At 44.6% G+C, this 15,007-nt stretch overlaps 1 protein-coding gene across 1 annotated transcript in view; it reads left to right on the top strand.

Moving 5' to 3' along the window:
* Dock2 (dedicator of cytokinesis 2) overlaps positions 1-15,007 on the top strand; it is a 409,830-nt gene that overhangs the window by 344,751 nt on the left and 50,072 nt on the right. The window contains exon 33 of the mRNA XM_040748446.1: positions 9,002-9,150. Within this exon, the coding sequence (XP_040604380.1) occupies positions 9,002-9,150 (149 nt within the window). The remainder of the gene's footprint in view (positions 1-9,001; positions 9,151-15,007) is intronic.

Raw genomic sequence — 15,007 nt, 5'->3', positions numbered from 1 at the left:
CTGGAACCTGTGGACGACATTGCATGTTCAAACCCTAGCACCACTTTGTAATAAGGAGCAGAGAGAGGTGGGGGGGTGGTGGGGGCAGACATGTCCGAGTGTCTGAGGAGAAACAAGGGCATGGAGGAAAGCGTTACTGAAATGCTTCAGCAGTAAGCAGCCAGCCACCAGTGGCTACAGCTCTCCAGCCACTCACTATCTGGCCAAAATGCAAGCCAATCACTACCGCATCTTTCCACTTTTTTTTTTCCAAAAGAAGCCAAAAAAACCTGGTTCTTTCAAGGCATTTTCCAGTGTGTGACTATCAATGATAATTAATTGAATGTTTTCAAAATATTGCATGTTACCAGTGAAAGAAAGGCTTTCCGGTTTGCATAACTATTTCTATCAACAGAGACTAACTGAAGCCAAGGTGGGCCTCTGCTCCCAGTTCCCCACCCCAGGCTCTGCCGGAGTCACAGGATGAGGAGCTCTGCTTTGTTTGTTGCAAGTGGCTCCGCACAGGCTGCTCTCCTGTGAACATCCTTCACTGCACTGTGTTGCACACAGGAGATTTGTATTTAGATATAGATTATGTTTTGGCAGGGAGTCATGTACTTCCAATTATGCTGATGAATGAAAAGCTGTTACCAAATATTCCACCTGCTTAGGATCACAGAACACCAGAGCTGGAAGGGCCCTTTAGAGATCATATTGTCCAGCATTTTTCAAACATTTATTTTTAGCTAAGGGCCAATAAAAAAAAGTACTCATGCTCAATAAGTAAATGGGATAAAGATTAGAAATATTGCAATTAGGAGGCATAAAGCCTGTTATAAATGGCTTCCTGACTCCCAGTGCAGACCCCTGAGGATATCTGGAAAGGGGATTTATATGATCTGACCCTTATTTTTACCACTGAGGAAACTGAGGCTCAGAGAGGAGAAAGAGGCTGTGCACAACCATTTAGTGGATTAGAGATCGAAACCAAACAAGCATGCTGGCAGGAAGGCTTGCTCGGACACATCACAGATTTCTTTGCAACTCAAAATGCCTGCAGAATGAATTAGCACAATTAAAAGACCTGTCTGGAGGTTGTAAGAAAAGATCCACTGATTGTGACTGCCCACAGAGATGGTATTTGCTGGGATGGCAAGGAGTTTATGATGAGCAATTGTAAGAACAGAGAGGCCCAGGCCACCCTAGGTGTCAAAGGGAGATAGAGGTGGCCTTGGGCATTGTCATCTGAATGATGTATTCCCACACTGCTCTGCAAAACATCTAGTTACAAAGAATACCATTGCTTTGGCCTTCATTAGATGTCCCCTTGTTCAGACAAACAAAGGCTACTGCAGGAAACAAAATCAAAGGAAACTACCAAGAGAACCACCCTTCACCTCTTGGTCAGAATTCTGAGGAAGAAGAAAGTACATCAATCTGAAGGGGTCTTCCTGGTTTGTGTGGGTGTGGGTGTGGGTGGGTGTGTGAGCGCTGAGTGTGCACATGCACACATACTCATACACACACATACAAGGCTTCCACTCATTAGTGGTATGGCTACCTTCTCCTTCCTGTCTCTTTCAGGAATAAGAGCAGAAATCTGAGGCAGGGAGGATGAGTGTTTGCCTCACTGACATCCTATCCCGTTGCTTTGTGGGATTCTGGTGTTAGCACACTAATGAGATTAGCTTGATAATCCACACCAGGACCAAGCTCTGAGTTCATTAGGGACTGATGTAGTGAGACCACTACACAGCTAATGATGGGCATTAAAGGGCAGCTCATTGAATAGCTGAGCTCTCCATAGCAGACTTTGCTGATTGCCCATGCAGTATCTCTTCTTCTCTTCCTAGCTGACTAGATCCTGATAATGTTTTTTGTTTTGTTTTGTTTTGTTTTAAATTGCAATTTGCTCAGCTAACAGTATCTTGGAGTAGATGGTGGTCGTGTGACCCAGATTTGTCCCACAAAACATCAGTAGAAACATGTTGTGTGCATTCAGCCAAGTGTTTCTTCAAAGAGGGAAGGAGGTGGAGGAAAGGGAGAGAGGAGAGAGGGGAGAAGCACATCACATCATTATTTTGCCCTTCTTTATTTATGGAAAATAACATGGTGGTTGGAGAGGCAGCAATTGTCTTGATGTCTTGAGGACAAAAGTCACATTCTGAGGATGGAGGTGACACTCAGTTCTATCTTCTCAGATTTCACAACTCTGAGCTGACCATCTTCTGAGGCTTCTTGAAGGAAGAAAGCAAGAGGTTTGGGGTTAGCCTTCATAGCTGGATTTTCATTACACCTCTATAATGAATCATCTAATTTGGCTCTCTTATAAGTCATGTAGCTCTGAAAAGTCAGCAGAAGCAGAGGGACATACCCCAGGTTAACAACAAATGGTTCCTTGAATTTGTCTTTGGACCCCAAGTCTAATGTTCTTATAAATAACGTTTTCCAAAGAGTTTACATTTTCAAATGACATGAAAGAGCCAACTGTTTTCCAGAAAATACCAATAATAAGTAAATCATAGTAAATCATCATGCATGTTAGTATTTGAAATTTTGCTTTAATGCCAGCAGCAATCATAAGACTCAGCATCAGTATCTTTCATGTATGCTGGTCTGGGAGAGGAGTTTTTGGTGATAAAGACTACATATTGTTAGGAACCCAGCCGTTTAAGGGTTCATCCCATTTGTATTTTGGGGTCTTGACCAATGCCAATGGTATAGCATTCTAACACTGGATTTCTGCTAGGCATGGGGTAATGCTCATTTTGCAAAAAGGACTTTGCATTTAACCTTCCCACATTCCCTTGATGTAATGTCAGGCTGATGTGTTAGCAGTCATCATGGGAAAGAAAGACAGCGGCATCTTGACCACATGTGTGGTGGGATGACCACTCCTGGCAAGGCCATGAGGATAACTGGGATGTTTCTTTTATCCATCTCCTTCATAGCCAAGTGGACTAATAGTGGGAGGGCTGAGGGGAAATAAGGCATGATTCATACTTGATAAGGGAGAACCTCCTGTCTAGGTGGGGAAATTTAGAATATTGTTGTTTAAAGTGAAATGATATAGTTAAAGAGAGTCCAGCAGGGAAATGATGTGTTTCCTAAAGCACATCAGAGAGTGGGTGGTGTACCTTAGGCTTGAAGCAAAGATACAACAAGGCAAGTGTTCCAGGAAAGCAGCCTAAGCGAACATGCTTCTTAGAGTTGGATGATAGGCTGCCCAGAAGAAATATGGAGTGGGGTTACAAACACTGAGCTCTGTGGTGGGCAGAAGTTGTGGACCATGATACCTTAAATGGCAAAGGATACAAGTATATTCAAATCAAGGATTCTTGTGGTGAAAGTTATCTTGGGTTATCCATATGGGCCCAATTCAATCACAAGGTCCTTATATATGAAGAGAGAGGCAAGAGAATGAGAAACAGAGAAATTTGAGGAAGGCCCAGTAAGGATGAAATGGGAAGTTATAAACCAAGGGATAGAAGAAGACAATAAGAGCCTGAAGGGGTAAGGAAATAGGTTCTCCCTTGGACTTCTGGACTTAGTTGTGTGTGTTCACACCCTGGTGTTTTAGTACAGTGAAGCCCATTTTAGACTTCTATTCTCCAGGAGTATGAGATAATGATTGTGTTTGAAGTCATCCATTGGTTGTGACTTACCACATCAATAACAGGAGTCCAATACAGGCGCCTTCTAAAGACCATGTGGCTGAGGTCAAAACTGAAATCAGACTAACAACACAGTCATGGCCTCACTGACCCACCCATACCACTGTGAAGTCAAATATTGGTTGCAATTCTAAAATTAATGTCTGTAAAGATGAGATAGATGTTAGAGGAGAAGCTTGAGGCATGCAGAGAGTCTATGAGGACCCTGCAAAGTGAGTGAGCCATGGATTACCTCAACAAGAATGAGACAAAAAAATCTTCTTTCTATAGACCTATCCTGTTGAAATAGAATATGAGCTATGTGTCTTATTTTAAATATATAGTACCTACATTAGCTGGCCTATAATGCCAGCACTTGGGAGCTAGACACAGGAGGGTCAGGAGTTTAATTTAATCTTCAGCTACATAGGGAGTTCAAAGCCAGCATGGACTATAGGAGACCGTGCCCTAAAAGACAAAGAAAGAGAAAGAGAGAATTAAAAGGAGCAATGAATTAGTTTTAACTACACAGATGTACTTTATGATGGGGTTATATCCCAATAAACTCAGCATAAGCTGTAAATATTGTAAGTGGAAAATATATCACAAGCCCTCACCCAGCTTAGCAACCCAGCACACTGGAGTGTTGGCAGCTTTTCCTCCCAGTTATAAAGCTGCTGGGAGTGCAGCTATTTGAGTCCGCCTGACATCAAGATTGAGGACCAGATTGCAATCATTAGCCTGGAGAAAAAGAATCCAAATTCAGATTCTAAAACACAGGGCTGCAGATGTAGCTCAGAGGGAGATTGCTTGCCTGGTATTCACAGGGCCCCAGGTTCAAGTCCAGCACTGAAAAAAAAGATAAATAAAAATACAATTCAAGATAAGTTCTATGGCATACATTTTGCTTTAGTACTAGTGTGAAGTTGAATATCCTAAACTTAATCTCATAAACCAGGACTGGTCTCTATTTTATTTAACTTCATATTCCTAAGTTGTATGACTTTTAATAGATAATCAGCATAACACATTCTTAAGGTTTTAAAAGAATTTATTCTTAGGTAGATTTTTGTATGGTCAGACTGCATTTATCTCTGGACAGCCATACCTCAAGTGTCCAAAAGACACATGGCTCACAGCATCTGGAATGAGCCTTAGGGCCCTAGGAGTTTACCCTCAAGGGCACATGTGGAATGGGGCTCAGAGTGGGGAGTGAGCTAAGGCCATTGGTGAAAGCCCAAGGGTGAGCGGCAGGATAGACTGGAGAAGCAGAGGGCAGGCTATGGAGGTACAAGGCGTGGGTAGGGCACAAAGGGGCCTGCAGACCGATGACCTGCAGAGCACAAGGCTTTGCCTGTGTCTGTGGAGGTGGGACAGACAGCATTCAATGGGCCTGAGAGCAGTGTGGAGGATTTTGAGTGTCACAGCAGTGAAGGAAAATCCATCCAGACCCTTTTCCTGGTGAATTCTTTACAACAGAAGTCGATTAAAGTGTAAAACAAAAGGCTGAGCAGGCCTGAAGTATCCATGAAAAGGCCCAGTGGCTTCCGCATAGTGTATTGTTACTTTTTTTTCCGTTCTGCTCTTTCTAAAACCTGATATAACGCTGAGCCTGAAGGATCCCTGTTTCCACATCACGATCTTTAATTAGCACCAATGATGCTGAGTTCTCTTAGGGACCCAACATTGAAAAGCCCTGTGTTTCTGTGTCTCCACTCACTTGTTTAAGCTTCTACCATGTACAATGGGATTCTGGTCATCCAGGGGTATGCACAGTACCACGGAGCCATGAAGTAGAAGGAATGAGACCTGACCACAAGTGTCAGCCTTAAGATTCCATAGGTCTAAGGGAAGCAGGACCAGGCACCTTTCTATGTTGCCAGGATGGTTTTCCAAGCTGAAGTTCAAAGGATGGACAGCTATACTCACTCTTTTCCCTTTGAACAAAGTAGTGTTTCCTTTGTTTGTAAAGAAATAAGTCCCAGGAGGTCTACCAGACTCTGAAGTCCAAGACTTCATAACTTGCCCTTGTCATTTTACATGTCGGGTCTGTGACAGCATGTAGTGAGTCATGCAGTCCCGCCCCTTTCTGTCCTGCATTAGCCTCATGGGATCAGCAACATATCCAGCTTCCTTCTCAGACAGATTCCCACAGATTTCCTATCTTCCTTTCCTTACTCATCTTAGTGTCCTCAGATCCTCGTTTTCAAGTATCAATCTCCCCTGAAGAAGTAGTGAGCAGTGCCATTGAGTACATGAACAGCTCGGGTGGGAACACACAGGAACCCTTTGCATCCACACCTAGACTTTCCCTGAACTCCCATTTCTAACAGCACCCTCCCTCCTAGCACCCAGCACAGCCATACCTGGAGTTAACCTGTGCGTTCCCTGTCATTTTAAATGCCTTTTCTAATTTCCATATCTTCCCAGTGGTATCCATCATCTATTATATAAAAACCCTCAAACCAATCCCTCTCTGTCCTCCCCTCATACAGCAGTGTTTCTTGAACGAGAATTCTTTTCTTCCAAATGAGTTTCTATTCAATTAGCCACAAATGTGTTCTCTCTGTGACTATGTGTGCCTATGTATATAAAAATGTACAAATTCATCCACTCATTTGGCCATTTAGACAAAAATTCCAATGTGCTAATTTTTTTGAATATAGGAATAACATTTCTTTTAGGAACAGTTAAACATCATTGCAATCACCGTGTATTTAAAGATCAGCATCTCTCTTTGTCCTCTTTCCCCATTCTCCCAAGTATCTACTCAACAAACTGCAGAGAAAGCAGGTCAAAAGTACCTAAAACATTCCTGGTCCATAGTGTCTCCATCCTTTATTTTAGAGCATTTTAAATACATCCCTATCAAGCCAGAGCCCTCTGATAAGCACCATCCCCATCCCGGTTGCTTATCTGACAGCTCCAATTTACCTTCTGCCTAGTATTGAACTCAACTTTGAATTTTAAAACCTTCCTGTTGTTTGAAAAGGATCTTGAAGGACAAAGTCAGAAACCTGCATTAGCAACCACTACAAACCAAGTAGAAGAAGTAAGAGTATTTTCTTTTTATCTGTTTGGGCCAAAGTGAGGAGCTGGTGTTCAAGTTTAATGCAAATGCCTTCAGTGATGGAGCCGATAGCCCAGAAAAGCATTTCTGTGCCACTCAACTCTGCCTGACTTCCTCGTTTACTTCTTTCTAATAACTGCAGGTTTCCTTGAGTGATGCCTCTTTTTCTTTGATTCAGGGGAAATCCTCCGTGACAGTTTAGGATGAATAAGAATTGATTTCTCAAGGACCCTTCCTCTTAGTTCTCTTTCCCATTTTAATAAAAATGAGCCGTGCCAGGCTGCACATGGTGCCACCTAAGTTTCTGTACCCTCAGTGTCCCTTTGCTTCATGTCCTTCCTCACAGTGGATGAAACCAGGCGGGATCCTGCACTGTAGAGTTCACGGGGAAACAGAGGCCACTGTGGATGGCATATTTATGGTGTAAACATCATGGGGGCCATTTCTGGGATTTGTCTACCCTCACTCCATGGGGACTCTGCACTTCCTAAGTGCTATTCTTCATTCTTCACCTCTGTGATATTATCATGTTCTGGGGTACTTCCTGAGCCCTGCTCAACAGACTGCTTTCTCTGGTTCATTCTGAGAGAACAGCATGGTGGTAACAGTTAATGCTCGTGACACGTGTCATGTGTCACGCATTGACCTGTCAATTCACTGAACAATGGCTTTTTTTATGAAGGGGGTTATGAATATAAATGTGTGCATACATGGCATGGCATACATGTGGAGGCCCAAGGGCCACTTTGGGGGTTGGTCCCTGTCCTCTGCCTTGTTTAAGATGGATCTCTTTGTTATGTTTCTGTTGCTTACACCAGGCTGGCTCATCTGCCAGCTTCTGGGATTCTGTTTTGTCCTCCCATCTCCCTATAGTATCGCTGAGATCATATACACTTGTGTTACATATCCATTTTTTAAACATGGATTCTAAGGATTCAAATTCAGATTCTCATGCTTGGGCAGTAAGCCCTTTTACCCACTGATTCATTTCCCCAACCCACAACTCATCTATTTTTGAAAATGGCCCCATGCCATGAATACTTTAAGATGTAGGCGAGGATATATGAGGCCCCCAGAGGTGAGACACACTTGCTCAGCATTGCATATCTAGTTGATACAGTTCCATTTACAACTTGAGGCAGTCTGGTTCCAGGACCAGTGCCCTTAGGTGTTTTTGTCTTTGCCATGGGGTGCTGATTCCACCTGGTTCCTGTGCCAAGTGCACACAGACATAATTTCACATGTCTTCTCAAGAGCTGGGTTTGCTCAGCTTTCTGTGAGACACATGTCCATGTCAAATGACTAGTGCCTGAAAGAGCCAGGCGGAGCATTTTCCTCAGTGGACAGACTCTGCCTGTTCTGCATTCAGGACTGCCAAAATGATGAAAACAGGCACAGATTTCTGCCCTCATGGAGTTCAGTACAGGAAGCAGGTATCAACCAAATGAGTCTGTAAGTGAAGATATTTCAAAGTTGGGTAAAAGTTTGTGGAGCGGGCAGAGTAGGTATCTTTCTAGTTGGGGTGGAGGGTGAGATGTGGGGCGGGGGGTGCACCTGTCTCCTTGTGTCAGAGCTAAGCAGGAGCCACCCAAGGAAACAGGTGGTGAAGCAGGAGAGCAGGAAGCAGGCCAGGAAAGCATCCCCAAGGAAGGCCTTCGAGCCACAGAAGCCAGGCAAGCTCGTGGCACTGGAGCCAAGCTAGCGGTGGCTGAACTGCAGGCAGAAAGGGCATGCTCTGTAACAAGGCAGAAGGCTTCAGAGGTCCATCTCCCCTAAAGGGATATTTTAAACCCCATTCTCCACAACCAAGCTATTCTACAGCTTCTTAGCAGAGAGATGTGCTTTACTTGTTTCATAGAGCCATTGTTAGAAACCACAGAAGCATGGTTTACGATGCAGACTGACTTAATTCTAAACACGCTTGCATACCCAGCACCATCACTTCTTTTCAATTAGGGCTGTGTATTGCAGAGGTGTGACGCAGGTAGAAACCCTTGCAAGCACGGATGCATTACGCATGCCATCGCTATCAGCCCTCCCAAACACTGAAGCACTTACGCATGCCGTCGCTATCAGCCTTCATATGCTGTCTGCCTTCATAAACAGGACCTGTTTGTGATGATTCGCATTCCTCTCTTGGCAAGCCAACCTATGCATAATGGTCAAAGCTGCCTGGCTCCTGGTAAACAGCTACAGAAAAGTTACCTACGTTCCTCCTTTCTTCTTCTTCCCAGCTCCTAGCAGCAGGACGTTCCATCATGGAACTGTTTCATGTGACCCTATCCATCTTCCTTTGCAGGACAGAACAAAATCTGCTTCATCCCAGGCATGGTGGGACCTATATTAGAGATGACGCTTATCCCCGAGGCTGAGCTGAGGAAAGCCACCATCCCAATCTTCTTCGACATGATGCTGTGTGAATATCAAAGGAGTGGGGCTTTCAAAAAGGTAAAACAACAACAAATTTAAGGCTGGAAATTCATGCCAGCATCCCTAACACTCAGCCTGCTTTCCCATAGTGATAACCTCTCTCCACCTGCCTGTGCTTCATTCAGAGGCTTCAATAGGACAGGGACATTCTTCATGTGCCCAGAATGAGCTGGCAGATCACATTAGGCCAGTGTTCTGCCACGGTTTCTGACTGAGACCAAGGTGAAAATGCGCTCTCTTGCCCTACTCCTGTTCCATCCCTTTCTCAAGATGCCGGAAGGGAATCTTACTTCCGGACCCAGTGTCTGCCTAAATGTGTCTCTTAGATACTGCTCCCACCATATCATCCTTGCTCCCAACTTGGTCTGGCACTTCGTCTCCCTGAATGACTTTGAAAATCTACATTATCTAGAGAGAAAAAAAATCCTATTATCCAAGTGTCATACTCAGGCTGTACCTTCAAAGTGGACAGCAAATGGAGTTAGAGGCCTGTCACTCAAGAGGCACCTGTGTGTATGTCAGGACCTCAAGGCTTCCTTTAGCATGTCAGTCAGAGCCTGTGTAAAATGTAAAAATTCTTGGCCAAGTATTTTCATTAGAAGTCAAGACTCCTAATGAATGTGGGGGTGGTCATTATCAAGGCCAAATCATTCTAGAAGTTTGGCAGGGGTAGAAAGTGTCCATTCCCATGGCAGGTGCCTGAACCATTTAGCCACTCCCTTGTTTAGGAGGGTGGGTCTCAAAGTGTTTGCAAGGCTGCCTGAGCGCTTCCCATGAGCCCCACCCTCGCATCCGGTTGGAGCACTGAGTCCTTCACCTTCACCCAGTAGGTCTGCCTCTTGTTTCAGGCCCTATCTTGCCTCTGAATAATCAACCTTGAAAGACTTCTTTAAGAAACAGATCCCAAACCCTGCTTCCCTGGTGTCCTTAGATGAACCATATTTCTATGGCCCTTCCCTGGCTCATTGTTTCTCAGGTTCCTGGCCATCAGAGGCCATGCCTGCCAGCCCCACATCCTCATCCCCACCCCTACTCTGTTGAGCTTGTCAGCCATTCCCCAGTTCTCCATCGCACCCACTCTCCAGCCATCCCCATAGCTCCCCCGGATGACTTTGCCCGCTAGGGTGTTCTTTGTGTCTTCAGCCTGCTCCTTCCCTACGTCTTCATTCTAAACTTGGACTGGCCCTGTAGAGCACCAGTGTCTGTGTCCTTTAAGATATCTTTGCTTCCCTGCTAATCATTTTTTACATTGAGGCACTGACTATTGTATCCTGCCTATAGTCATTTCTGTGTATGGAGCTCTTCCTCAACCTAACCTAATCAGAATGGCAGTGATGGCCTTGACAGACACTAACCAGTGTTCACGGTGTGGCAGATATGGTATGCACTTTCCTTAGCTTTATTCTCAAAATCTCTTATTACTTTTGAGATTTACAACAACCAATGCCCATCTTTCAGAAATCAGAGAAGTGAAGTTTTTCACTGTCAAGAGTGACTGCAGACCACATAGTGAGAGAGTGCCAGAGCATGGCTAGTGTGGGGTCTGCCCTTCACAGGGTCTACAGTAAGGAGGGTCAGATTACTGAGATGTGTAATTTGGGTGCTTTCCTTTTTGATGGATGGATTAGAGTTATTTTTTTTCTAATCTGCATGCCCCTTCCCATGAAGCACCTGATTTTAATCACACTTATGTCTAATTATGCATAGATGTAAGATAATAAATAGAAACTGTCCCCTCAAAGATCGCTTATGGTACAGTTTGTCTTACTGTGCATGCAGCTCAAACCAGCATAGCCTGGGTGAAGCCACTACCTTCCTACCAAGAAATGGCTGAGATTAGATTTGGATAGAAACTATCTACAAAATGGTTGTTAGGAACAGAGAAACATTGCATTTTTCAGTGGAGTATATGTGTACCTTGGTGTAGGTAGAAGTCCTAGATTGCTAGGTACGTTGTTAGGAGGTGTGTGTGTGTGTGTGCACACGTGTGTGTGCACGTGTGTGTGCGTGTGTGTGTGTAGTACATGCAAATAGAGATCTTAGGTGTATGCATATAGCCTACACTAAGTGGAGTCCCAGGTGGCTAAGCTATTCCCTATGCTTACCTTTCCCAGAAAACACACATCTAGACTGTGGCAAGGTAGTGCTTACAATACACAGGTTAGCATTATTCCTAAACCCATGCTCTGCCCACTGTATCTACCCACCAGTATTTTCTAGTAAACACCAGCTGAAGGAATGAAAGCCAGTCTCTATGGCAGTTCTACCTCCAGAGCTTTCCATAGGACACTGGTCCAGCAATACCCTCCAATGCTGAGTATTTCCAGTGAAAGGCCTTGGGGCACCGCTGTGTGTTGTAACCCTCTTGGGGATTCCTGGTGCACACTAACCAGGATCTGACTCATTGAATGACTAACAGGCCTGTTTGATTTCTCAAATTTATTCATGCAAGACATATCTACTGGACCCATCATTCTTCCGAATCCAACTCTGGAAAGAGTGGTTCTTATAAGGAATAGGGAACTAGTATGCTGGTATGGTACCTTTGTAAACAGATGCTCTTAATGCCCCATTGGGGGATACTGGTCACTCCCAGTTCCCAGAAAGACTTGCTACCCCATGGCAGTTAGCCTGAAAAGAAGTCAGGCAGAAAAGTACAGATGGAGAAAAGACCCCCCCCTCCTTTCCCTTGGGCTGGAGCAACCTGGAGGTGACAACCCAGAGTGAGTATCTGAAGACAATTTAGGATCAACTGCCATTTAAGGGAAAATGGGTCTCTGAAGTCTGGGGTCACATTAGATAAAAATCCATCCTGCTTCCCTTCAGAGTAGTACCTCCAATCAGCTGACACCTTGGAAGAGGTCCTGAACATGGGTATGCAGAGGAAACATCTTTTTGTACCTAATGGCATGCACTGTGCTAAACAAGATCTGGTGAGTGTCAGATTGAGACCTCATTGTAAGCAATTGCTTCTTTTGCTGCTCCCTTATCAAAAGAGACAGGACTATCAGGCTGACTAATGGGGCAGGTGTCCTTGTGAAAACTATCCGGAATGTTTGATCGGGGGGCTCAGCAGGGAGAGGAATTGACCAAGGCACATGGCTTTTGGCTCAGAGCAAGTGGCTGTGGAAGCTGTCCTCTGCAAAGGAGGCAGACAAGGCCCTAGTGAGCCCCAAGCAGCTGTGATAGCCCCCCAAAAAAGCAGAACACAGATTAGGGTCTAGGATGAAGGCAATTTCCTGTGCAAACTAGCCTAAATACATCAATCCCCAACAGTCTGAGAGAGAGGACCCTGCAGCTCTCTTAGAAAACAAGCTTTCCCAGAGGAGTTAGAAGAACCATTAGGAAAAGGAGACTGGCCCAACCTTTGCTCCCAGTTCATAATAGGCGTTCTGAACTAGAACTAAGTCTACAAGCTCTTCCTTTGCTTAATTGTCTGAGGAGATCCTAGATCACTCAGGCCTCCGGCTTCAGGAAAGGTTATGCTGCTTCCTGGGACCATGGTTCATCTGCAGAGACCAAGACTGACTCAAAGGTATTATAATAGGCTTGACAAGTGATGAGTGTTAGACTCTGAGCAGCTCAGTTGGCTGGGACCTGGGGAATGTATCTATCTATCTATCTATCTATCTATCTATCTATCTATCTAATCTCCCCTATAATTTCTTGGCCACCTCAAGGCAAGGTTGTTCTGTCTCCTCCTCTAGCCCAAATTCCATAGGCAACTGACAAGTAAAATTGGTGTCCTTTTTATGAGGGCATCCTTCCTCCTCAGACCATTTCAGTACTCCATCATTGCCTAGGATGGAGATATAACCCCCCCCTGGTGTACTCAGTGAATCTTTTGGTGGAGAAGAGATGTGAATAAGACAAGTCTGGGATTAACCATACCATGGCTGCTGTGGCAGGAAGTGCCATTCCCCTGTGGGAGGAAAACTCATTGTGTCCTACTAGTGAGGTGCAGCAGTAGCACTCACCCAGCGTGGAGATTTGTTAGCAAGTCTTCTCCACACCATATCAGGAGTGCCTAGAGGCCAAAGCTGGTCCCTCTGCCCAGAACTCCCAGCAACTGTACTAAATCAGATGCCAAATCCTCCATCCAACTGCATTTCTTGAAAATATCCTCAGCATAGGGAAGGGCATTCCAGCATAGGGAAGGGCATTCCAGTGTAGGGAAGGGCATTAAAGTGATTGTTTTAAATAATCTTTTTTTTGACAATGCAGTTAAAGACAAGAGAGCAAGGAAGCTACAAGGAAACAATGCTAAAAGTTAAGGGAAGCTACAAGGAAACAATGCTAAAAGTTAAGGGAAGCTACAAGGAAACAATGCTAAAAGTTAAGGAATGCTAATCATTGCTTAAGTGATGCCCTGTGATGGAAAGACTAGCTACCTTTCAAGTCACTTCTCTGTAGAAAAAGAAAATAAAGGCTCCCTGGGTGATGGTAGTAGGAAGGTGGGATAGAAACTGTGGAAAATCTATTTAAGAAGATTACAGAATGGAACTGTGTCCCTCTTTGCCTAAGTACTGAGCCCCTAACAAGCAGGAAAGACTCTAGATTCCAGACAGAATCATGCTAAGAAGGAGAATGTAGCCTTTAGTAACAGTACTGTGCTTGTACACAATAGGAGCTCAATTGTTGTTGAATGAATTAGTAGATCAAGAGGCCAGTTCAGCAGGTTCTGCTGAGGTTGAGTCTTGGCATGGAGTAGGCATGGTGATTCCAATAGTTTGAATCATGAATATAGCTAAGACCAGAACATGCCTGTGTTCTGAACACCTCTTGTGCTTTCCGAGACCCACTGCCTGTAAGTTACGTTAGTTTGGGTCTCTTTAGTTCTGTCCCCTTCCTGGCCTATAAGATGGGTATTATACCATTGCAGGTTGCCAACTTGAGCTCTTGGGGGAATGCATGGGGTCAGTTAGACATGAGATCAAGAAAAAGCTACCCTAGTTCCCACAGGCCTCCCTTGTCATATAACATCATCACCTCCAGTTTTCTGTCCATCCTGCCTCTACCCACCAACCAGAATTTTGTTGACAAAGGATCCCAAGGACTGATGGACAAGTTCCTCTTTGTCATCCCTCTGCCACCCAGATGTGCAACACCCTTTCCCCGTGAAAGTCAGCACCAAAAACATGAGGAAGCACTCTTAGTCTCTAAGCATCAGTGTTAGAGGAGCATGGCTCGCATCAGAAAGCATTCTATCAAACAGGAAGATAAACAGTTGGAATACTATACAGCAGCTAGGAGGGGCAACAGAAGTGTGCAAGAAAGCCTAGCGAGCTAGAAAAGAGGGTCCTCTCTGGAAATGTAGGGTTCACATCCTTGGTTTGGATCAGTTCTCAAGGTTCACACAAGACCTCTGTAAAATCTGACCTCTGCTAAAGTACCTTATTTCCCTAAAAAGAAATACACACTCGACAGGGATTGGGTGAGGAAATGATAAAGGGATAGAGCTGTGAAGTCGGAAGTGAAGATGAAATTAATTTGGAAGAGAAAGACTACATCCCACTTGCTGCATAATGACTGTGTCGGTGGCAAGACCTGTTACAGTGACATGGCAGAGTATGTCTGGGGAGGGTTGTAGCCCTGGGTCTAGCCCAGCTAAAGTTCAGCCAACCTTTACAACTCAAGACAAAGGACCTTTTGTTTCTGAGTCCTCATTTGTAAAGTGGGGACACTGTCCATCTCCCTCTGCTGTTGTAAATAATGATTGAATGAGATTATAATGAGGACATGTCCCTGGTAGTCACTGCAAGCACTTACTGAGCACCCGCTGGACCCCATGTACCAGGCTTGGCCTTACACACATTTTTCCAGTAACTTCTTACACTGAAGTAGGTGCTGTTTCAACCTGCATCTAATGGATTAA

This window comes from Mesocricetus auratus, unplaced genomic scaffold (genome assembly GCF_017639785.1).
Source record: "Mesocricetus auratus isolate SY011 unplaced genomic scaffold, BCM_Maur_2.0 Super-Scaffold_100007, whole genome shotgun sequence".
Taxonomy (NCBI): Eukaryota; Metazoa; Chordata; class Mammalia; order Rodentia; family Cricetidae; genus Mesocricetus; species Mesocricetus auratus.
The sequence above is the reverse complement of the archived record's forward strand: the minus strand, read 5'-3'. Positions and strand labels throughout refer to the sequence as shown.